Consider the following 25,268-nt stretch of genomic DNA (forward strand, 5'->3'; position numbering starts at 1 on the left):
TCCCTTTTGAACCCTAGCTAGGTTCAGCCATTGAACTCTAAACCCCCAGTCCGACTGTAATCTGGATCCACACTGGAACACCAACGCATCTGCAAGAACAGTGAGAGAACAAGGGTGGGGGAGGGAAAACACGCACATGTTGCAGTCACGTACATTTGCAGTGGAACCGTATAAGCCAGTGGTTCTCAAACATTTGTACTGGTGATCCCTTTCACATAGCAAGCCTCTGTGTGTGACCCTCCCATATAAATTAAAACACTTTTTAATATATTTAACACCATTATAAATGTGGGAGGCAAAGTGGGATTCGGGGTGGAAGCTGACAACTCACGACCCCCCATGTAATAACCTCATGACCCCTTGACGGGTCCCGACCCCCAGTTTGAGAACCCCTGGTATAAGCAGACAGGGAAGGCTGGGTGAGGCCAGCAGCCAGGATGTGGAAAGGAAGTGTGGTAATGGACTCTCCAAACCACGCTGTACTGTGATGCTGCCTGGAGAGAGGTGGGCTGCTCCAGACAACAGGAAACCAAGCCTTCAGTATAATTATCAAGATTTGCAGCATTCCTTAGTCCCCCTAGACAAAGGGCTGATATTCCCCACCAGGCTCAGTCCTGCAAGCATGGTGTACCTCAGAGAGAGGCGGGAGTGGGACAGTTCTGGCAAGTGTTGTACCTTGCCTGATAAGAGGAAACCAGCAGAGACCTTCAGACCAGCAATGGATGGGTCTGAGCCTCATAGCCTGGAGAGGAAAATTTTCAAAAGCACCTAAGTCCCATTTTCAAAAGGAATTTGGGAGCGAAAAGTCAATGGGAGGTAGGCTCCTAAATCACTTTGGCACCTTTGAAAACTTTACCTTGAATCCAGGTTTGAGCCCTTTCAAAGTCTGAAGTGTTCAGATCCAGGGCTTTGGGCTCCTCTTTACATCAAATGCTCACAGCTGAGGTTTGACAGCGAATGCAGCATTTAGTGTGCCCTGGGCCTGATCCAAAACCCACTGGAGTCAGTGGAAGTCTTTCCATTTACCCTTCTGAGCAACTCCACGAAGCTCAAGAGTGAAGCTCAGTGTCACCAGAACCCTCCCCCCCACATTTTGGCTCAGTTTGATGAGACCTTTGAGTCTATGCAATCATTTACAAAGGATGGGAACAAAGGAGAACACTTACGTTTACAAATCTTAACTTTTGTTCCAAACAGTGTCCCTTTGATTGAACTAAAGCGTAGTACAGTATGAAATAACTATGCAAGAACTGAAAACAATATTCACAGAATATAATCCATAATTTCATTTGTTAATATATTTATTTTCTTTCCATTCTTGCATTAAAATCTTAGGATTTCACTTCTATTTAACACCTGTTTAAACACCACTTAAGCTCTTGGCACAGCCCAAATTCATCTCCATTAAGCAGAACCGATGCTATTTATGTAGCAGTATTTGCCATTCTCTTTTATGTTAAATTGATTCCTTGCTGGGAGATGTCCCTATGGAACTGGTGGTCCCAATTAAGATGAGCATGCTGTATATATATTATTAGCTTCATATCATTTCAGGTGATAACATTTTTCATCAGCTCTACTGCTATGACCTCTCCAGCCCATCATCCACTGGACCATAAAACAAGAAGCAGGTTGAGGTAGACAACTTCATTCACAAAAAAAGATTGTGGAAATCCTTGAGAAGGATGGCTACCTTTGTTGCTGTGGTTGCAGGAATTTCACTGGTGGGGAACAGACTGTCACTTAGGGTACATCTACACTACAGGCTCTACACCTGCAGCTAAGTCACTATAGCAGAGACACTGCTTTGTAAACCTGGGTCTGTGGGACCCAGGCATGTGGACCTGGTGTTTCCACACCTGTACGCGAGCATCCACATTGAATGTAAACCTGGGCTTCCAACCGCCGTGCTAACGTGCCATGCTGCACTCCGCAGACCTTCTAACTCAGGAGTGTGGCTTGACCTGTGTCAGCAGCTCCAGTCAGCCTAACTGAGAGCCTTCTGGTGTTCAGCCCTTTTGGAAATCAGGTCTCTTATTTATGTGCCTGGTAGGGCTTTAGGAATTTAACTTTCCTTTTGTTACTGGCTGGATTAAACCATGTTGAAACCGGGAAGCATAATCACTGCCCTTCATTTAAGATCATTGTAAGAAGCCACTAAACTCCTTTATAAAACTACATAGTTGAAATAGTAGGGACTCCCAGACAAAGGGACACGTGAGGCCACTCATGAATTTGAACTCTGTGGGCAGATGGGCTTGGCTGGGCATTGTTTTAGTTGGGGGTGGGGTGGGGAGAAGATGGCAGCAAGAAAACACCACAGAACAGAGACAGAAAAGGAGCTGAAAGCCAAGGATACAACCTGAACAAGTACTGAGAGCATGGTCTTGAGAAAAGCCTAGAGAGCTTTTGGGGCTGAGTGCTGTCTGAAAGAGGCTTGGAACTGTGAGCAAAGAAACTCTCCTGTTTGATTCCTCCTGCATTCAGGGAAACAGGACTTCATACATGCATAGTAAATAATAGGATTGCTCCAAAGATACCTGGTTCCATCATTAATTTCTCCTCCTCACAGAATCAATTCACAGGACCCTAAAGTTTGGCTAACCACTTGGGAGTGAGGGGAGCTATGGTGGGCCACAAGAAATAACTCTGTGGGCCGCATGCGGCCCATGGGCCGCGTGTTTGCGACCCCTGTTCTTGAAGGTCTTTAGCCATGAGGGGGGAACAAATACAGCAGAACCTCAAAATTATGAACACCTCAGGAATGGAGGTTGTTCGTAACTCTGAAATGTTCGTAACACGGAACAAAATATTATGGTTGTTCTTTCAAAAGTTTACAACTGAACATTGACTTAATACAGCTTTGAAATTTTACTATGCTGCTTTCCCTTTTATTTTGGTAGTTTACATTTAACACAGTACTGTACCGTATTTCCTTTCCCCCGCCTTTTTTTGGTGTCTGCTACTGCCCGATTGCATACTTCCAGTTCCAAATGAGGTATGTGGTTAATTGGTCAGTTCATAATGCTAGTGTTCAGAACGCTGAGGTTCTACTGTATGGGAACATGATGTCCTTTTAATACAGTTATTTATCTGACCAAGGTGCTTCCCCCTCCGACTGTTTATAACTATAAAAATAAAATACCCAGATCATCTTAAATGCAAAACTCAAATGCAATAGGTCCTAGCAGGAGAGACTACCACTACCTACAGCAGGTAGGCAGAGGAGTGGGGAAGTGGCTTCCACAGTTTGCGACCAGATGGCAGTGCTATCATCTACTTTCATGAGATCATGTCCCAGGCACAGTTGCCAACTTTCATGTGGTAAATAAGCATCCCAACTTTCACAATAGAATCATAGAATATCAGGGTTGGAAGGGACCTCTGGAGGTCATCTAGTCCAACCCCCTGCTCAAAGTAGGACCAACCCCAACTAAATCATCCCAGCCTGACCTTAAAAACCTCAAAGGAAGGAGATTCCACCACCTCCCTAGGTAACGCATTCCAGTGCTTCACCACCCTCCGAGCGAAAAAGTTTTTCCTAATATCCAACCTAAACCTCCACCACTGCAACTTGAGACCATTACTCCTTGTTCTGTCATCAGCTACCACTGAGAACAGTCTAGATCCATCCTCTTTGGAACCCCCTTTCAGGTAGTTGAAAGCAGCTATCAAATCCCCCCTCACTCTTCTCTTCTGCAGACTAAACAATCCCAGTTCCCTCAGCCTCTCCTCATAAATCGTGTATTCCAGTCCCCTAATCATGTTTGTTGCCCTCTGCTGGACGCTTTCCAATTTTTCCACATCCTTCTTGTAGTGTGGGGCCCAAAACTGGACACAGTACTCCAGATGAGGCCTCACCAATGTCAAATAGAGGGGAATGATCATGTCCCTTGATCTGCTGGCAATGCCCCTACTTATACACCCCAAAATGCCATTGGCCTTCTTGGCAACAAGGGCACACTGTTGACTCATATCCAGCTTCTCGTCCACTGTAACTCTTTTTCTGCAAAACTGCTGCCTAGCCATTTGGTCCCTAGTCTGTAGCAGTGCATGGGATTCTTCCGTCCTAAGTGCAGGACTCTGCACTTGTATTTGTTGAACCTCATCAGATTTCTTTTGGCGCAATCATCTAATGTGTCTAGGTCCCTCTGTATCCTATCCCTACCCTCCAGCGTATCTACCACTCCTTCCAGTTTAGTGTCAAAAAGAAGCCAAAAATCAAGCTAATCTCATTTCAAAACAAGGCCAAAACAAGCCAGTCCCTCAGAACCCCAATGCTCTGTGTGACTAGATCCCCCTGGCATGCAGTCTGGGACTGTGGTGGGCCTGCTGTGCACCTCTGACTCTCTCCCCCCCTTGCCCCTGCTTGCCCCTTGCCCCTGCTTCCCAAGAGTCGATAAAAAAAAGAAGCAACAAGCTACAACAAGCAACAAGCTACAAGCCAAAAACTAGCCAGCAAGCAACTCACAAGCCAATTAAGCCAAAAACAAGCCCAATTTCTGCTTTTTTTTCTCATGGGTTTCGCATGTCTGCCCAGGTAGGAGCCAGTAGATATCCTCCCACATCTTAATACTTATCAGTAACTTGACATCATCCCACACTATCTTTGTTGGTAGTGTTGTTGTTGCTGTGTTGGTCCCAGGATATTAGAGAGACAGCCCCCCAGCCTGAAGCAAATACTCACCAGCACCCACACACCAACCAACAAAAACACTAACCCAAGAACTATCCTTGCAACAAAGCCCGTTGCCAACTCTGTCCACATATCTATTCAAGGGACACCATCATAGGACCTAATCACATCAGCCACACTATCAGAGGCTCATTCACCTGCACATCTACCAATGTGCTATATGCCATCATGTGCCAGCAATGCCCCTCTGCCATGTACATTGGCCAAACCAGACAGTCTCTACGCAAAAGAATAAATGGACACAAATCAGATGTCAAGAATTATAACATTCGAAAACCAGTCTGAGAACACTTTAACCTCCCTGGTCACTCAGTTTCAGACCTAAAAGTCACAATTATTCAACAAAAAAACTTCCAAACCAGACTCCAACGAGAAACTGCAGAACTGGATTTAATTTGCAAACTGGACACCATTAAATTAGGCTTGAATAAAGACTGGGAGTGGATGAGTCATTACACAAACTAAAAACTATTTCCCCATGCTAATTTTCCTCCTACTGTTACTCACACCTTCTTGTCAACTGTTTGAAATGGGCCATCCTGATTATCACTACAAACGTTTTCTTTTCTCCTGCTGATAATAGCCCACCTTAATTGATTACTCTCGTTAGAGCTGGTACGGAAACCCCCATTTTTTCATGTTCTCTGTATCTATCTCTATATATATATTTTCCTACAGTATTTTCCACTGCATGTATCCAATGAAGTGGGTTTTAGCCCACGAAAGCTTATGCTCAAATAAATTTGTTAGGGGTTGGCTACACTTGTGAGTTATAGCACATTAAAGAAGCCCTGGGCGCACTAGCTCACTACCCATCCACACTGGCAAGGCAAGTAGAGTGCTCGGACTCTGCAGCTGGTCCGCTCCTGGTACTCCACCTCGGCGAGTGGAATAATGTTTGCTGCGCCCCCGCTGGAGCGCTGCGGCACCAGTGTGGATGCCCTGGTCTGTTACTGCGCTCTTATTGGCCTCCAGAAGTGTCCCAAAATGCCTCTTCTAGCCACTCTGGTCATCACTTTGAACTCTACTGCCCTGCCCTCAGGTGACCAACCGTCAGATGCACCCTTTAAATTCTCTCGGAATTTTCAAAATCCCCTTCCTGTTTGCTCAGCCAGGTGTGGAGTGCTCTCAGCGAAACGTTCCAGGTGACCGTGCCTCCATGCACCAGGCGATCCCCAGTATGGAGCAATGGCGAGGTGCTTGACCTCATCAGCGTTTGCGGGGAGGAAGCTGTCCAGTCACAGCTGCTCACCAGCCGTAGGAATTACTATACCTTCGGGCAGATATCAAGGGACATGCTGGAAAGGGCAATGACTGGGACGCACTGCAGTGCAGGATTAAAGTGAAGGAGCTGCGGAATGCCTACCGCAAAGCCCGTGAGGCAGACAGCCACTCTGGTGCTGCCCCTGTGACCTGCTGTTTCTACACAGAGCTGGACAGAATACTTGGGGGCAACCCCACCTCCACTCCGAGTACCACCATGGACACTTCAGAGTCCAGTTCAACAAGGCAGGAGGAGGGCAAAGCGGGAGCGAGGGTACTCTGGCGGAGGAAGACACCCTGGAATCCCTAGATGCATGCAGCCAGGAGCTGTTCTGAAGCCAGGAGGAAGGTAGCCAGTCACGGCAGCTGGTGCTTGGGCAAGGACAAACACCAGAGGAGGTTCCCGGTAAGCAGCTTTTATTTTGGGAAGGAAGTTATTCGGTGCCAGCTCTTGGGGCGAGGAGGGTTAGGGCTGCATGCATGCCTAGATGTGGAATAGGGCGTTGATGTGTTCTCTCACATCATGGTAATCAGCCTCAGTGATCTCTTCAAAGGTCTTATCCAGAACTTGGGCAATGCGCTTGTGCAGGTTTCTTGGGAGAGCCACTGTGGTCCTTGTCCCCGTAAGGCTAACTTGTCCACACCACTGTGCTGTGGGGGCAGGGGGAACGTTGCTGCACACAGGCAAGCTGCATATAGGCCAGGGCAGAATCCATATTGCAGTAGAAGACCCTCCCTTGCTTCCAGGACGAACTCCTGTGGAAAATGTGGGGACAGTGTTCAGTATAGGGGTCCCCTGCCGCTGTTGGCTCTCCCCAAGGCACAGAAACCCAGAGGACAGTACAGCCGTGAAACAATCAGTCATGCTTGACCCTGTGCTTACTTACCATTTTGGGGCTCCCGTGGGTTATGTGCGCTCGCTTTGGGACAGGCAAATTATGGTATTGTGTTGACTGTGCTTGTCCTTAAGTATGGGGCAATCATTGCTCTGTCTGGTGTGAACAATGCTGCCTTGTTAAGTGTTGCATTTTGCCTTTACAGATGCAACCTTGAGATCTCAGCTGTCCGTGTTATCATCGGACGAAAGACTCCAAAGAATCAGAAAGAGGCCACGTAGAAGCAAGGAAGACATGTTGCATGAAGTAATGCAGCATGCAAGTAATGAAAATTGAAAAGTGCAGGAGTGGCGAGACAGTGAAAGGAGGATCCGCCAGCAGAATGAAGAGCTCAGGCACAAAAGCGCGGTGCTCCAGCAGCAAAGCACGGAGCAGCTGATAGGCATAATGGAGCGCCAAGCGGACTTGATCCAGGTGCTCGTCGCCATGTAGGCAGAGCTCTACTGTGTCCGACCCCCCTTGTAGCCCTTGTCCCAAAACTCTTTTCCTTGTGCCCCCTTGTCCCTTCCAACCCACTTTGCCCAACATTCAGGTTCTTATCCCCTCCAGCTGCCTCCAACACCTGTAGCTTCACCACCCAGTCCTGAAAACTACAACCCTTACCCATTGCTCTCAACCTCCATCACTGTGCATTATAGCCATCCTGAAGTGCAGCACTCATTGCACAGCACTCCAGACAGGAAGGCTGAGTATGATAACAGGACATAGGCAAATCTATGATTGTACTGTTCCCCAGCCCACCCCCTTTCCCTTTCTGTTTCCCAAGCAGTTGTGTTTCTTTTCAATAAATGCATTTTCTTTTCAATAAATGGATTTTTTGCCTTTGAAAACATTCTTTATTATTGCATAAAGTAAAAGATACCTTAGCCCAGGAAAAAAACAGGCACTGCAAGTCAGGGTAGCAAACACAGATTCCTACTAACATTGGAACCACTGCACTTCACTCTCGTGCAGGGCACCAGACATTACTGGTGGCTTTCAGCCTCAAATTGCTCCCTCAAGGCATCCCTAATCCTTGCAGCCCCGTGCTGGGCCCCTCTAATAGCTCTCTCTCCGGCTGTTCAGATTCAGCCTCCAGGTGTTGAACCTCCGAGTTCCATGCCTGAGTGAATCTTTCACCCTTCCCTTCACAAATGTTATGGAGGGTGCAGCACGCAGATATAACCGCGGGGATGCTGTCATCGGCCAGGTCCAGCTTCCCATACAGAGAGAGCCAGTGGCCCTTTAAACAGCCAAAAGCTCACTCCACAGTCATTCTGCACTGGCTCAGCCTGTTGTTGAACCACTCCTTGCTGCTGTAAAGGCTCCCTGTGTAGGGTTTTATGAGCCATGGCATTAAAGGGTAAGAGGGGTCTCCAAGAATCACGATGGGCATTTCGACTTCCCCTAGGGTGATCTTCTGATCTGGGAAAAAAGTCCCGGCTTGCAGCTTCCTGAACAGGCCAGTGTTCTGAAAGATGCGTGCGTCATGCACCTTTCTGGGCCAGCCTACGTTAATGTCAATGAAATGCCCATGGTGATCCACAAGCGCCTGGAGAACCATCGAGAAATACCCCTTCCGATTAACGTACTCGGAGGCTAGATGGGCTGGTGCCAGAATTGGAATATGCGTGCCATCTATCACCCCTCTGCAGTTAGGGAAACCCATTTGTGCAAAGCCATCCACAATGTCATGCACGTTACCTGGAGTCACAGTTCTTCTGAGCAGGATGTGATTAATGGCCCTGCAAACTTGCATCAACACGATTCCAACGGTTGACTTCCCCACTCCAAACTGGTTAGCGACCGATCGGTCGCTGTCTGGAGTTGCCAGCTTCCAGATTGCAATAGCCACCTGCTTCTCCACCATCAGGGCAGCTCTCAGTCTCGTGTCCTTGTGCCACAGGGTGGGGGTGAGCTCCTCACACAGTCCCATGAAAGTGGCTTTTCTCATCTGCAAGTTCTGCAGCCACTGCTCATCATCCCAGACTTGAATGACGATGTGATCCCACCACTCATTGCTTGTTTCCTGAGCCCAAAACCGGCATTCCACAGTGGTGAGCATGTCCGTGAATGCCACAAGCAAACTCATGTCATATGCATTACTCTAGTCAATATCATCATCGGAGCCCTCACTGTCACTTTGGATCATAAGGAATAACTCGACTGCCAAACGTGACGTGCTGGTGAGACTCGTTAGCATATTCCTCAGCAGATCAGGTTCCATTCCCGCAGACTGAAAAGGAAGACTACCCATCCTACAAGCCACAGCGCCAGAATGGGAAGAGGTGCTCTGTGGGATAGCTGCCCACAATGCACCGCTCCCAATGCCGCTGCAAGTGCTGCAAATGTGGCCACGCCCGTGTGCTTGTTCCTGTCAGTGTGGACAGACTGCAGCGCTTTCCTTACTGCGCTCTCCAAAGGCAGGTTTAACTCAAAGCGCTCTACATCTGCAAGTGTAGCCATGCCCTCAGTCTCTAAGATGCAACAAGTGCTCCTCGTTCTTTTTGCTGATACAGACTAACACGACTACCACTCTGAAACCTGTCAGATAAATAAGTTTGTTTACATTTACAGGAGATAATGCTGCCCTCTTCATATTTACAATGTCATCTGAAAGTGAGAACAGGCATTTGCCTGGCACTTTTGTAGCTGGCATTAAAAGGTATTTATGTGCCAGATATGCTAAACATTTCATATGCCCCTTCATGCTTTGGCTACCATTCCAGAGGACATGCTTCCATGCTGATGACGCTCGTTAAATATATAATGCGTTAGTTAAATTTGTGACTGAACTCCTTGGGGAAGAATTGTATGTCCCCATCCCTGTTTTACCTGCATTCTGCCATATATTTCATGTTATAGCAGTCTTGGATTATGACCTAGCACATGTTCATTTCAAGAACACTTTCACTGCAGATTTGACAAAATGCAAAGAAGGTACCAATGTGAGATTTCTAAGGATGGATACAGCACTCGACCCAAGGTTTAAGAATCTGAAGTGCCTTCCAAAATCTGATCGGGGTGTGGAGCATGCTGTCAGAAGTCTTAAAAGAGCAAGTCTTAAAGAAGTCTTAAAAGAGAAACTACAGAACCCGAACCACAAAAAAAAGAAAATCAACCTTCTGCTGCTGACTCAGATAATGAAAATGAACATGCGTCAGTCCGCACTGCTTTGGATTGTTATTGAGCAGAACCCAACATCAGCATGGACGCACATCCCCTGGAATGGTGGTTGAAGCATGAAGGGACATATGAATCTTTAGCACATCTGGCACATAAATATCTTGCAATGCCAGCTACAACAGTGCCATGTCAATGCCTGGTCTCACTTTTGGGTGACATTGTAAACAAGAAGCAGGCAGCATTATCTCCTGAAAATGTAAACAAACTTGTTTGTCCGAGCAATTGGATGAATAAGAAGTAGGACTGAGTGGACTTGCAGGCTCTAAAATTTTACAGTGCTTTATTTTTGAATGCAGATTTTTTTGTACATAATTCTACATTTGTTAGTTCAACTTTCATGTTAAAGAGATTGCACTACAGTACTTGTATTAGGTGAATTGAAAAATACTATTTCTTTTGTTTTTTTTACAGTGCAAATACTTGCAAAAATAAAGTGAGTTGTAATTAAAATCAATATATTTGAAAATGTAGAAAACATCCAAAATATTTAAATAAATGGTATTCTATTATTGTTTAACAGTGCGATTAATCGCATGATTAATTTTTTTAATCGCTCAACTAATCGCAATTATTTTTTTAATCGCTTGACAGCCCTAATATATATATGTAAGCATTCAGTTTTCATTTTCATTAAATGCTTCAGGTAAATAGCATACAAGACACTGAAAGTAAGGAGTGCTTGTAGCCCAAACATTACCATGCAGCCCAGCGTGTGGTTACAATTACAGCAAAATATGAAAACTAACCTGGTTACAGTCATGCTCCAATTCTCGCCTGTTTAAAAACAAGGATGGGGACACTGAGCAGTGCTCCAAAGCACTGCAGAAATGATAAAGTATCCACCAGATTTAGGTGGGTTTGAACAAGTTGCCATGCCGTGGCATCCCTGAGTGAACACAGGGCAGCCCTGCAAACCAGTTCCGTTTCCCCCTTCACGGGGCTCCTGAGGTAAACTCCACACAGGCTTTTCCCCTCTGTTAATGCCCCTTCTCCCAGGGTCTAATTTACTGACAGAAAACAAAACACTCAGTTGCAGGGCTTCTCATCTCCCCCCAGTCTGCTCTCTGCAGGAATTCCCTGCAGTCTCAGCCCCAGGACTCTCTGCTGGAGCCTACTCACTATTAGTAGCCTCTGATCTCTCTCAGCAACCCCCCCACCCCTTCCTGTTGCTCTTTGTATGGGACCCGGGGGACCCCTGTTCAGCAGTGCTTCCGTAGGAACCACAAGGGGCAAGCCACCCCGTCAGAGTGGGCTACATATTGCTGAGAAAATAAGACTTTTTTTTGCTCTTGGGGATAAATTCCTCTAGGTTTAAAGCCAACAATCACAAGGCTGTCCCATGCATTTCCACAGAACAGCCAGCTGGCGTTTCACGTTGGTGACTTGGTAAGAAGCACATTAGACTTACTCCTCTTGGGAACAGGGACAACCAGCCCCACCCTGAAACATGGACTCCTGATCCTGCTGAAATGCCCAGGGACTGAAGGTTAACACACACAGGCACTCTGGCACACACACCTAATTTAAGTGTTGTGGAGATGTGGGGATTGCACTGCACAAGGGATCATCTCCAGAGCAGTGTTCAGGGGGAAGGGATGTGTGTGTTTGTGCAAAAGAAGCCTGCACTGGCACTACCTGAGCTGTTCCTATTTTGTAGATAACAGGTACCTTCACATTGCAGGGCTGGCAGACGGGCACCTTCCCCTCAAATAAAGGCAAAGTCCTTTAATCTTTGGATTTAATCAGCTTGTAGGTGTCAGGACCATGAAAGGGTCTGACTCAAAGCTCTGCCTATGCTTTAGGCCAGGGGTCTCAAACACTCGGCAGAGTTATTTCCTGCGGCCTGCCATAGGCACCGACTCCGTGGGTGCTCCGGGGCTGGAGCACCCACGGGGAAAAATTAGTGGGTGTTCTGCACCCACCAGCAGTCAAACTCCCCTTCCCCCCTACCCCCTCCTACCCCCCAGCATGCTGCGTCCCCACTCCTCTGCCTACCTCCCAGTGCTTCCCACGGACAAACAGCAGTTTGGTGGTGCTTAGGACTTTCCAGGAGGGAGGAGCGGGGACGCGGCGCGCTCAGGGGAGGAGGCAGAGAAGAGGTGGGGCCGGGGCGGGGGTTTGGGGAAGGGGTTGGAATAGGGGCAGGGAGGGGGCGGAGTTGGGGCGGGGACTTCGGGGAAGGGGTTAGAATGGGGGCAGGGAAGGGGTGGGAAGAGGCGGGGCAGGGGCGGGGCTTCATGGAAGGGGTGGAGTGGGGGTTTTGCAGTCTGTTACCAACCAATTTTGAAGTTCTCAGCTATTTTGACTTGACAATTGGTGTACAACTACAGAAAGGTGTGTATCTGTGCTGTGCCAGGAGTACTAGACCATTGTGATATCAGAGATAACTCAACCAATCACCACCCTTACTCAATAGATAATTTGCATGCTACAGTTTCATTGGTTGTATGAGGGAGACTTCAAAGATAGTGAATTACTTGGCCCAACTGCCACACCTTTGTGCCTAGCTGCCACCTCACATATCAGCACAACCATCTACACAACAACACAACCAGCAAGTCCAAATACAGATAGCCCCTCACCCCAGCACACACCCCTTATTTGCCACCAACACAAATCAACCAAAATCTCCCAGCATAACATAGCCCAGGCACAAATCAACACAGCTTCCCATCACAACACACATTTGCCCACCCTCACTCATACTTACCATAAACTTGAGTGGCTAAGTGGCAAGTCCTTTCCTAGTAAGCATATATTGGGCTACTGTGACAATGCAATAAAAGTCAGTAGAAAAATCACTGTGAGATGCTATATAATTTAAGCATGTAGAAAAAAGGTATATCTTGTATGAGAAACAGTACTTGACCCTGTAATTAAAAGATTACAAAATAACACATAGTCTCAAAGGGCCAGAGAAAAAGTTGTGTGTGCAACCCCAATTTTGGCATGTGTGATTAACTGTGCAGTCTTAAAATTCTCCTATTGTAGTTTTTTGTATGGAATGTGGACACCATTATAGGACCTAATCACATCAGCCACACCATCAGGGGCTCATTCACCTGCACATCTACCAATGTGCTATATGCCATCATGTGCCAGCAATGCCCCTCTGCCATGTACATTGGCCAAACCGGACAGTCTGTACGCAAAAGAATAAATGGACACAAATCAGACGTCAAGAATTATAACATTCGAAAACCAGTCCTGCTGATAATAGCCCACCTTAATTTACTAGTCTCGTTAGAGTTGGTATGGCAACCCCCATTTTTTCATGTTCTTTGTATATATATATATATATATCTTCCTACTGTATTTTCCACTGCATGCATCTGATAGAGTGGGTTTTAGCCCACGAAAGCTTATGCCCAAAAAAATTTATTAGTCTCTAAGGTGCCACAAGTACTCCTCATTCTTTTTGCTGATACAGACTAACACGGCTACAGCGCTGAAACCTAATATTGATACTCTGGTTGAGGCAAAACACTGCAAGCTAAGTGGCCAAAAATTAAATGACTGTCAAAATTAGCACTGACTTTTCGCATTATAGTTTTTAAAAAGTTAATACATTGACTTTTAATAGCATACTATATTACTCTTCATTTTTTTCATTTTTGACTATACTTTTGTATCATTGTATGAAAAGGTTTCAGTGATGCAGCCCTCGGGCCAATATACTAGTCCTCATGTGGCCCTCGTGGTGATTTGAGTTTGAGATCCCTGCTGTAAGCTATTCAAATTGCAGCAAATTCCCATCTCATGGGCTTCCTCCAAGCTCACATTGATATTTGGCTTTGAGCAAGGTGCTTCACGACTCTCTTGCTTAGCAGTTTTTGTGCATGGACAATGACATCACATTGTGCTCTATTCTGTAATAATCAGGGTCGGCAGGTTTGTATAATTTTTGGTGGTGCCCAGAATAGGTCCAAGTCCCCTCCCACACACACACACCTGCCTTGTAAGCTGATATATATATTTTAAAATAATGTAAAAATGTGAGGGCCCTGAGGTGGGGCAGAGGACTTGAGGGGTTTGGGGTGTGAGAGGGGCTCGGGCAGAGGGTTGGGGTGCGGGAGTGAGGGCTGTGGGATGGGGCCGGGGATGAGGGGTTTACTGTGCAGGAGGGGGCTCAGGGCTGGGGCAGAGGGTTTGGGTGTGTGTGTGGGGTGAGGGCTCTGGCTGGGGGTGTGGTTTCTGGGGTGGGTCAGTGCTGGGGATTAGGAGTTTGGGGTGCAGGCAGGCTGTCCCTGGCTGGGGCCAAAGAGGAGGACTCCCCCCAGCCCTCCCCCCACCGGCCTCTCCCTCTCCCCCCTGGCAGCATACTCACCTCACACCACTGTCACTGCATGTGATCCTAGGGCCCTTCTCAGGGCCAGGAAGCCCCCTCCCCTCCCCTGTGGTGGGTGCGGGGGGTAGGCTGCCCTCATATGTGCGCCTCCTCCTGTGCTGCTGCCCCTCACTGTAGCCTCACTGGGGGTGGGGGATGGAGCTGCCCTCTTCCCAGCGTGGGGCAGGAGTGGTGACTGCGGGCAGGGAGGCCCCCTGTGCTGGTGGAGGGTCCTGCCGGAAAAAGGAAGGGTCCATCTGAGGTGGAAGGGCAGGATCAGGGTCAGCCTGGGTCAGCCTGCCCTGGCACTAGTGGTTGGGGGGTGCTAGGACCCTGTGGCAGCAGTTGATGCCAGGAGCCAGCACAGCAGAATGCAGCGTGGAGCTGCAGGGGGCCCTCTGCCCAGGGAGCAGGCAGGGACGCTTGGGGGAGGCACGTGGGGGCAGCAGGTGGGGCCAAGAGAGAGACCTGGCCCCAAACATTGGTGGAGCCAGGCCCCCGGGCCCTGAATACTGCTGGAGCATGGGCACCACGAGCCCATATAACTCGCCGCCCCTGTGTAATATAGCCAGGCATGAGTCATATCACTGCCCCGTTATTGCATTATTGGCACTTTGTTGTAGGTATCATAGATAGTATCTTTTATAACATAAAATTAGCCAGGTTTGTACTGTTGCCTGTCTGCATCTGCCTAAGCAGATATTTTGCAGACAAAGTGGCAAAAAATTGGGCAATTTGCTTGGAAGCATGTTCTTTACAAATTGTCTTAAATGTCATTCATTTAATGACAGAGAAAATTCATTAAGAGATTGACCATGTGATTGGCCAAACGCAAATTCCCTGCATAGCAAATCAAAGCCAGATGCCCTGCATTCATGCCATGGTACATGAGATCGAGGTTCCTCTCTGTTGTCCCCCTGAACGTTCCATGTGCTGCAGTGAGAAACACCCAATTCAGACAATATGTTATCCCCGAGGTCAGTTCTTGTTATTTTGGTAGTATCTAGGCACCTGTCATGGGTCAGGGCCCCATTGTGCTAGGTGCCTGGTCGAGAAGAATTTACAATCTAAATGTCTACACTACCAGGCCTATGTGGGCATAGCTATACCAGCTGGTTAAAAGTTTTCAGATGGAGCACTTGTGTGGGAACATATCAATTACACTGAATTTTTTGACAAAAAATATTAAAATGTTTTGTTCTGATAAGGTCAAAGTGTCTGATATTTATAAGGTCAAAGCACTTTGTTGCAACTTGATCATTTTGACTATTATAATAATAATTAATAATGTATACAATAAAGTTGAAATGAAGTGCTCCGACCTTATCAGAACAAAGTATTTGTATTTTCAAAACAAATTATATTTGAATTTTCATTTTGCAGGAAAGTTTGACTTTTCCTTCTTATTCGGGACAAAGGACATTTTGATATATGGGAATTTCCTGCAGAATGGAAATTCCAAGTTTCAACCAGCTCTAATAATAATTGAATGTAAGTCTGGACAGAATGAGATGGATTCATATCGTGATTACTTTTGTCCTTAGTGATTGGTTAAATAAGGGGGAAAAGTTTGGAGAGGAAAAAACAGTGCTTATACAAATAAAAGTTCAAAACGTTATTTCTTGTTTGGTTATCTTAGGTATCCTTTGCTACTTAATGAATAATCTTGTTAACCCAGAGGACTTGAGAGCTGCTATTGGTAATTGCATACACCCCCTTTTGCACTGTACAGTATGTGAGGTCTCCTTTGCTGGTCAAGGGCTAATCTCGTTTACCAAGGGAACCTGAGAGCTCCTATTAGCTAATTGGCTTGTGCCTCCTTTTGCAGAAACATCAGTCAATTCCCTGCCAGAACCCAGAAAAATTGCTACACTCTGCAATGGAACCTCTGGGAGCGACAGCTATTTTATACCTCCATGCATCTGAAGAAGTGGGGTTTTTTACCCACGAAAGCTTATGCCCAAATAAATCTGTTAGTCTTTAAGGTGCCACCGGACTCCTTGTTGTTTTTGTGGATACAGACTAACATGGCTACCCCTTGAAACTTTTTTCCTGGTGATTTGTATCTCTAGCCTTCTTTTCTTTTCAGCATGAAGAAAGATATCTGGAACTGGGAAGCTGCCACCTGGACACCATCAAATTAGGCCTGAATAAAAACTGGGAGTGGATGGATCATTACAAAAACTAATTTCCCCATACTAATTTCCCCCTACCATTACTCACACCTTCTTGTCAACTGTTTGAAATGGGCCACCCTCTTACCACTACAAAAGTGATTTTTCCTCCCTTGGTATTCTACTATTAATTGAATTGTCTCATTAGCCCTGACCCCTCCACTTGGTAAGGCAACTCCCATCTTTTCATGTACTGTGTATATATATACCTGTTACTGTATTTTCCACTTCATGCATCCGATGAAGTGGGTTCTAGCCCATGAAAGCTTATGCCCAAATAAAGGACTCCTCGTTGTTTTTGCTGATACAGACTAACACTTCTACCACCCTGAAACCTGCCACCTGGTCCTGTTGCTTTTCCCATCATAGGGAACACGATGCAGCTGAATACTGAGAACTTGCCCCAAATTATAGAGGAGGTAAGAGTGTAATACCTTCATTAAATCAGCTGATATGACTATGAATACACCAAGGGGCTGATCTGTGGAGTAAGGAGGAATCATTTTTTCATAGTCAGGTCTCAAAATAGAACTGAACTGTGGTTAATTAAACAGTGGGAAGTGCATGAGCTCACTGTTTAATGACTGTGTGACTGCAAAGTATTATTATTATGAGACCCTTGGTTCAAACAGCTACATTTCCTAGACAAAAACAATACCCCCCCCCAATGATATTATAAAAACATTTGAGGCAGAGACCATCTTTCTGATCTTTGTTTGTACAGTGCCGACCACAGTAGACTCCTGGTCCATGAATGGGATTCCAAGATGCTACCACAATACAAATAATAAATAATACTAATAATAAACCACTTAAAGGTCAGGTAATGCTCAAGGTAAAGGTACAGGCTTCTCCTGTACAACCTCGTGATCTTCTAATTATGCCCTTATAACATCTGTGTAACCCCATTGCCATTGGTAAGTATGCTCAAGTGTCACTCATTGCAATTTAAAAGTAAACAATTTTGTTAATAACATGCAGGTTGGAACAGACTCTATAGCTCAGTCAGTCTTGGTTGTGCTGGGTAAAAATGGACAAAAAGAAGTAACAATTTATCTTAGTCATTACAGTCAGCAGATCTGACTGAATATGCCCGGGGAGTGGGGTTATTGAGTAAAAGGTGCCATTTTAAAGCATTTTTCAGCATAAACGCACACTATAACTACAAGTGTCAGAGGTGCTCCAGATATAATATACGTATATACTAATATATACATTAACTTCTCATCTATTCACATTCAGTTTTGTTTCATGATTTCAAGGACTGAAAAACCAGGGATGTTGCAGAAATTTGTTCTGCAGCATTAGAGTATTTAGATTATTAACAATAAATCTTGCAGATTACATAAAAATTGGGGGAGAGGTAAATCACAAAGAGGACAGGTCACTGATACAGAGTCATCTGGATCACTTAGTAAGCTGGGCACAAACAATAAGCATTTTAATACGTCTAAATTTAATACATCTAGGAAGAAAGAATGTTGGCCATACTTACAGGCTGGGGGACTTTATCCTGGGAAGCAGTGACTCTGAAAAAGTTTTGGGAGTCATTGTGGATAATCAGCTGAACATGAGCTCCCAGTATGACACTGTGGCCAAAAGGGCTAATGTGATACTTGGATACATGAACAAGGGAATCTCAAGTAGGAATAAAGAGATTATTTTATCTCTGTATTTGGCACTTGTGTAACTGCTGCTGGAATACTGTGTCCAATTCTGGTGCCCACAATTCAAGAAGGATGTTGATAAATTGGAGAGGGTTTAGAAAAGAGCCACGAGAATGATTAAAGGATTAGCAAACATGCCATATAGTGATAGATCCAAGGAGCTCTGTCTAGTTAACTTAACAAAAATAAGGTAAAGGGGTGACTTGATCACAGTCTACAACTACATACATGAGGAACAAATATTTGATAATGGACTCTTTAATCTAGCAGAGAAAGGTCTAATGAGCCAGCAGCTGGAAGTTGAATCTAGACAAATTCAAATTGAATTTAAGGCATAAATTTTTTATCAGTGAGGGAAATTAACCACTGGAACAACTTACCAAGGGTCATGGTGAATTCTCCATCACTGACAATTTTTAAATCAAGATTGAATATTTTCTTAAAAGAAGTAATTATTTTGGGAAAGTTCTTTGGTCTGTGTTATACAGGAGGTCAGACTAAATGATCACAGTGGTCCCTTCTGGCATTGAAATCTATGATTTTATGCTTCATTATTGCTCTTCACAGAGTAAGACCAACCATGAGATACCCAAACCAGATCCAAAATGCAAAATGTTGAAGGGAAAACAATGCATTCAAGGTTGCTACTCAGTACTAATCCTGACTAGGACTGGCAGAGCTGCACACAGCCTCCTTTATCCCTTTGTTATGAAATCCACTAATATTCTCAATTAACTAATTAACCAACTAATTAATTGACTAATGTTAAAATTTGTTGGTCCTTTTTTGTTATACTTTGACAGCTCACTGGAACGTATGATCCAGTGTTTACAATATATTTAGGCTCAGACCGGGCTGTGGTGCTGCATGGACATGAGGCTGTGAAGGAAGCTCTGATTGATCCTGAAGACAAATGTAGTGGAAGAGGAATTTTGCCAATTTTTGAGAAGATCACCAAAGGAACAGGTACATTTCTGGTAGCTTCAGCATGTAGAACTGATTCTCTCTGTCTGTGAAAATCATAACCGTGAAAAGGGGAAAGAGATGGCGTTTCATTTTCTACAATAGTACAGATTGGGTTTAAAAAGATTTTTAAAAATAGGAGGTTAAAGTTAGGTTTCTCATGGCAGTTGCAGGTTTATTTTGTCACTTGAGGCCAGAGGCACTGACTCTGTGATTTGCTAGAGGGTACTTGACCCATGCTCCACCCCAGGCCCTGCCCCCACTCCACCCCTGAAAAATCAATCGGGTTCTTAAAAGAAGAATTTTAATTAAAGAAAAGGTAAAAGAATCACCTCTGTAAAATCAGGAGGGTAAGTACTTTACAGAATAACAAAAGACTCAAAAACACAGAGGATTTCCCCTTTAGGCAAAACTTAAAGTTATATAAACACGGGATAAACCTCCCTCTTAGCACAGGGAAAATTCACAAGCTAAAACAAAAGATAACCTAACGCATTTCTTTCCTATTACTTACTATTTCTGCACTAGTAGATGCTTAGTTCAGATATAGCTTAAGGAGATGTATTTTTCCCTGCCCTGTTTCCTGGCTGGCTCCGAGACACACAGACAAAAAACCTTCCCCCACAGATTTGAAAGTATCTTCTCCCCTTATTGGTCCTTTTGGTCAGGTGCCAATGAGGTTATCTGAGTTTCTTAACCCTTTACAGGTAAAAGAGGAATTAACCCGTTACAGGGTAAAGAGGGATTTTATGCTCCCTTAGCTGTATGTTTATGACAAGAACTCTACCAGTGTTAGAGACTATACAAAAAGTAGCTAGATCCAGTGGTAACTCCTACTTTGTGGACCTTCTTGAGCTTCCCAATTAGCCTTGGGGCAAGTGTTTTAGGACATAGGGCTTCTCTACAAGAGAAAGCTGCATTGATTTAAGTTCAGGTGTAACTTTAAACCAATTTAGACCAGTGCAAACCCCTATGTGGACACTACTATTCGATTGTAAAAGTAGATTTTTCAGTTTAACTGAAGTTGACTGGGAACTGGTATAGTTAAACCAACATAAGCCAGTCTTGAACTCGAATACAAGTGTTCACACAAAACTTTTTGCACCAGTTTAAAAACAGATTTAAGTTAAACCAATGCATCCTGCCTATGTAGACAAGGCCTAAGTCTCTTGCTTCATAGATTGTTATGTGCACTGGTTATTCTGCCCAGCCTATTAAGAGCTAAAAGTCACAAACAGACTGACCTGCAGAGGTCACAGCAGAGAAGCAGGTGGTAGCAGAAGGTGACTGACAGGCGGGAGCGGCAGCCGGTGGGAACCTGAGCGGCCAGCCAGGGCAAGCACTCAGATGGCAGAGCAAGCAAGGTGCCTTCTTCCCTGGATGGGAGGTGAACTCACACAGATGCACGTCTGAACTCTGGGTCCTCATTGACCCACGACAACCCACTGTGAGGGAGCAGAGAGGGGCATAGAAAAGGAACTTTTGGTTGTAGAACTCAAGAACATGAGGCGGAAGCCTCACTGCCCCATGCACTCTGGGGTGAGTGTCCTGCTCACAGTTCTATGTTTATGAATGCTGCTTGTGGCATTTTCCCTAATTAATGTCGGGTGACTTCCCTCCTTTCATTAAAAGTTTATTTTCTACACTCAGACTCTGTGTTTGCGAGTGGGGAAGTATTGCCTGTCATTGGCACCCAGAGGTAGTGTGTAATTTTCCCAGGTTACTGGGTGGGGGCTTGAGCCGGTTTTGTGTTGTATTGTTGAAGAGGAACCCCTAGATATTGAACCTGGCCCTGGTTGCTGCTGGCTTCACCTGGCAGAACGGTTAAAATGTTATTTTAGGTAGGTGGAATCCAGTTCTCTTTGTTCCGGTTTAAATAAAATCCCTGTTATATTATTCTTTTTTACAACCAGTTCCATTATCTTGCCTACCATTAAACAATCTTTTATCACAGTGTACCACCACCACCCCCAGTTCTTGCCTGCTGAGTAAATTATACCACCGCTGTGATGGACCATTGCTAAATCTTGGTCAGTGGTTTGGTGATAGGGGGCCCCTTGGATGTATTTCAAACTATAACACAATAAACCTACTCTGAGAGGACAGTTTACACAAGGCGGGGTGTCGGTGTCAGCGTCCCATAGACTGGGAGGAGCAGGCACAAGCTAAGGGGGACAAGAGCTGTTGAGTGGGGGCAGCAGGGGCTCTTGGGGAGAGAATGAGGGGTTAATGGGGGCAGGAGGGGCTCTTGGGAAAGCAGAAGTTGAAATTTGGGGTTAGGCTTGGGCCAGAGACTGAACTTAGAGGGTTGAGGTGCTGGAGGGGGCAGGCCCAGGCTATAGGGGCTGATTGGGGGAGGCTAACAGGGAGCAGAACAATGAGAGAGACTCCACCGAACCCCAATCACCTCCAGGATTCCCTAGGCCAGTTTTAGGGCAGGTGAACAAAGTGGTCACCCTGGGCACCAATTTCTGGGGAGGTGGTGGCAACATACCGCTCTGCTGCTCAGCTGGGTTTTTTTTCCCACCACAGCTGCTGAGTAGGGTGACCAGATGTCCTGATTTCATCAGGACTGTCCCAATATTACAGGCTTTGACTTCTATAGGACCCTATCACCCCCCATACCTATGCTATCTGGTCACCCCAGCTCCGAGGAGAGCGTTGAAAACTTTTTTCTGCCTTGATTGGCAAAACACCCAGGCCTGGTCCTGAGCAAACTCTGTTACCTGCACACATTAGGGCACCCCACCTTTTTCCAGTCTGTAGGGCTCAGGAGTAACCCGGTTAATTTAGGCACCCCCGCCTTTTCCCAATTCATAGGGCTCCAGGCAAAAAGCACCTACCCTTACCCAATCTGTAGGGTTCAGGGCCACCCGTACCCAATTCGTAGGGCTCCGGGTGTAACTAACCTGGTCAATTTAAGTACCCACACCCTTTCCCAATACATAGGGCTCTGGGTGTATACTACTTCTGCAGGTTTGCAGGACCTTTTACCAGTGAAAGAGCCTTACACAGTAATATACCACATAACCTCTATTTATTAACAATCACCAAAAACAGACTGCACACGCTACACATACAGTCCTCACTACTCCTGTCAAGGTTCCTTCCCCACTCTGAACTCTAGGGTACAGATGTGGGGACCTGCATGAAAACCTCCTAAGCTTACTTTTACCAGCTGAGGTTAAAACTTCCCCAAGGTACAAACTATTTTACCTTTTGCCCTTGGACTTTCGCTGCCACCACCAAACGACAGTTACTGGGAACGAGTCCATTTGGGTACGTCTTTCCCCCCAAAATCCTCCCAAATCTTACACCTCCTTTCCTGGGGAAGGTTTGATAAAAATCCTCACCAATTTGCATAGGTGACCATAGACCCAAACCCTTGGATCTTAAGAACAATGAAAAAGCATTCAGTTTCTTAAAATAAGAATTTTAATAGAAGTAAAAGTAAAAAGAATCACCTCTGTAAAATCAGGATGGAAAATACCTTACAGGGTAATTAGATTCAAAACATAGAGAATCCCTCTAGGCAAAACCTTAAGTTACGAAAAGATACAAAAACAGGAATATCCATTCCAATCAGCACAGCTTATTTTCTCAGCCATTTAAAGAAATCAGAATCTAACGCATATCTAGCTAGATTACTTACTAAGTTCTAAGACTCCATTCCTGTTCTGTCCCCGGCAAAAGCATCACACAGACAGAGAGAGAGGATTTGTTTTTCCCTCCCCCCAGCTTTTGAAAGTATCTTGTCTCCTCATTGGTCATTTTGGTCAGGTGTCAGTGAGGTTATCCTAACTTCTTAACCCTTTACAGATGAAAGGATTTGTCCTCTGGCCAGGAGGGATTTTAAAGGTGTTTACCCTTCCCTTTATATTTATGACAACTCCCAATAAGACAGATGAACTTTTCTTGATGGCCAGTCAGGATCAGGTCCATCTGGGGAATTCCAGTTTCTTCACGGTGTTATTGGCAGAGTGTTGAGGTCTGGCAGCTCTGATCTTTGGGGCTGTGTCCTGGAGTTGGTTCCCAAAGAACTTTCTTTTGGATCCCAGTTTATATAGTAAAATTTGAGTTCTTTTTAGCTGTACCTTAACCAATCATTATACTAAAATTTTACTAATCAGTCCTAACATAGTGTAACAAAATTCTCTAACCAATCCTATCCCACCACCTTAATTAATTTACACCTAGCAAAATTAATTATGTAACAGACAGAAACAATTTCACAACCACAACTGTTGATAAGTGATTTCTTGACAGACAGAATGCTATCAAACTAAGTTTTTTTTAACCATCTTTTTGTAGTAGCCAGGCAAGGAACTAAAAAACTTCAACAGGACTTTATTTTTTAAAGTGGAAACCTCTTTTCCAAGCTGCTGCTGCACCCTCAGTAGCTCTTCCTCAGCCTCTTCAACTCCTCCCCCCTCCTTCCTGTTTCCTGTCCTTTCAGACTCCCAACAGCCAGTGCTCTCAATTCGAATAATTACAAGCAACATCTAAACACCACATTCCCTCCTCTCTTAAGAAACTCTCCCAGTTACAATAAATATTGTTGTTCTAACCACAGGAACAAATAGGAAACAAGGCACTATACTGTTGACAGAATTATTACACTAAAAACACTTTTCCACAGTATGCATCCGATGAAGTGAGCTGTAGCTCACGAAAGCTCATGCTCAAATAAATTGGTTAGTCTCTAAGGTGCCACAAGTACTCCTTTTCTTTTTACTAAAAACACTATAGATACTACATAACATAGTCTCTAGTCCAGACAGGTGGTCATCTGGGTCTGACAGGCCATCTCTCAAGCCCCGGTTCCAGTGCAATGTCTTGTTGTGTTGATATTACGATGAAGTCATCCAATGCAGACTGAGTGTTGGCATAATCTCCCCTTGGTGCGTAGGCAGGTGCAAGATAAGAAGCATTCCATACCCGCCCATCAGAAACTCAATAGGTGTAAGGTCTCTTCTTCTCTATGATTTTAAGAGGAGCTGTGAATTTATGGTTCCCTTTTTGTAAAATTCCAGGTTTTCATATTCTAACAAAGGAACCACACTGAAACTTTGGTTCCTTAGCACCCCACCGCTTGTCTGAGAAAGCCTTATACTTTGCTTGGTTCTGTTCAACTGTTTTTCTCACATCATCCTTGGCTGGGGCCTCAGGTTGTGCCTTTAACAATCCAGCAATGTTCAGTTTAGTATTCATCTGTTTCCAATGCAGTAACTCTGCAGGTGATCTTTGCGTTGTGCCATGTCGTGTAGCCCGGTATGCTTGCAAGAAATCAGTAGTGAAGGTTATCCACAATCGCCCTTCCAGTTTAGCCGTTTGCAAACTCTCTTTCAAACTTCTGTTAAACCGTTTGGTTTCCCCATTGGCTTGAGGGTAGTATAGGGATGACCTTCTGTGTAAAATGTTCCTCTCTGCTAGAAAAGTTTCAAACTCCAGGGAAGTAAATTGACTACCATTATCTGAAACCAGTTCTTTGGGGTTACCTTCCCTGCTAAAAACTGAAGAGAGGAACTTAATTACTGTAGCAGAAGAGATTTGCAATGTAGACGCTACCTCAGGCCATTTACTGAAATAGTCTATTAAGGTGATGGCATAACGACAGTCAATTGGAGCAGTATCAAAGGGTCCTACAATGTCAATCGCCACTTTTTCCCATGCAGATTCAGGAAGAGGAACAGGCTGTAATGGAGGGGTACATGTCATTGCTGTCTTATCATGCATTTGGCAAGTGACACAGGATTTTATGAGTGCTTCAGTTTGAGAGTCCATCCCTGGCCACCAATACAGATCCCGTAGTCGTTGTCTGGTTCTGGCAATTCCTTGATGAGTATCATGTGCCAGGTGTATGAGTTTTGACTGTAATTCTTCTGGCACAAGTAGCCAGTGTGTACCTCATAGCACACAGCCATCAAGCAAAGAAAGTTCATCCCAAACTCTAAAATAAGGCAGCAAAACTGGGTCAAGGTTTTTAGGGTTACTGGGCCATCTCTTTGTCAGAAATTCCCGTAGTTTTTGTTGAATTGGAGACGCTGAACAAGCAGCTTGAAATTGTTCTCTTGTAACTGCAGTAAGAGTGCTTGTAATAAGCGCAACTATTACATC

The 25,268-nt window shown here is 45.1% G+C and overlaps 1 protein-coding gene across 2 annotated transcripts in view; it reads left to right on the forward strand.

Moving 5' to 3' along the window:
* The window catches only part of LOC122466564 (transcription initiation factor TFIID subunit 4-like), a 58,580-nt gene extending 41,994 nt beyond the window's left edge, over positions 1-16,586 (forward strand). The window contains exon 2 of one of the 2 annotated variants that reach the window (XM_043551173.1): positions 13,012-13,110. In XM_043551173.1, the coding sequence (XP_043407108.1) occupies positions 13,012-13,049 (38 nt within the window). In that variant the 3' untranslated portion in view covers positions 13,050-13,110. Of the gene's footprint in view, positions 1-13,011; positions 13,111-16,436 lie in introns of those variants that run through there. The other variant, XM_043551174.1, reaches the window with a different exon arrangement.
* Positions 16,587-25,268: the final 8,682 nt, after the last annotated feature.

This window comes from Chelonia mydas, chromosome 7 (assembly GCF_015237465.2).
Source record: "Chelonia mydas isolate rCheMyd1 chromosome 7, rCheMyd1.pri.v2, whole genome shotgun sequence".
Classification (NCBI taxonomy): Eukaryota; Metazoa; Chordata; order Testudines; family Cheloniidae; genus Chelonia; species Chelonia mydas.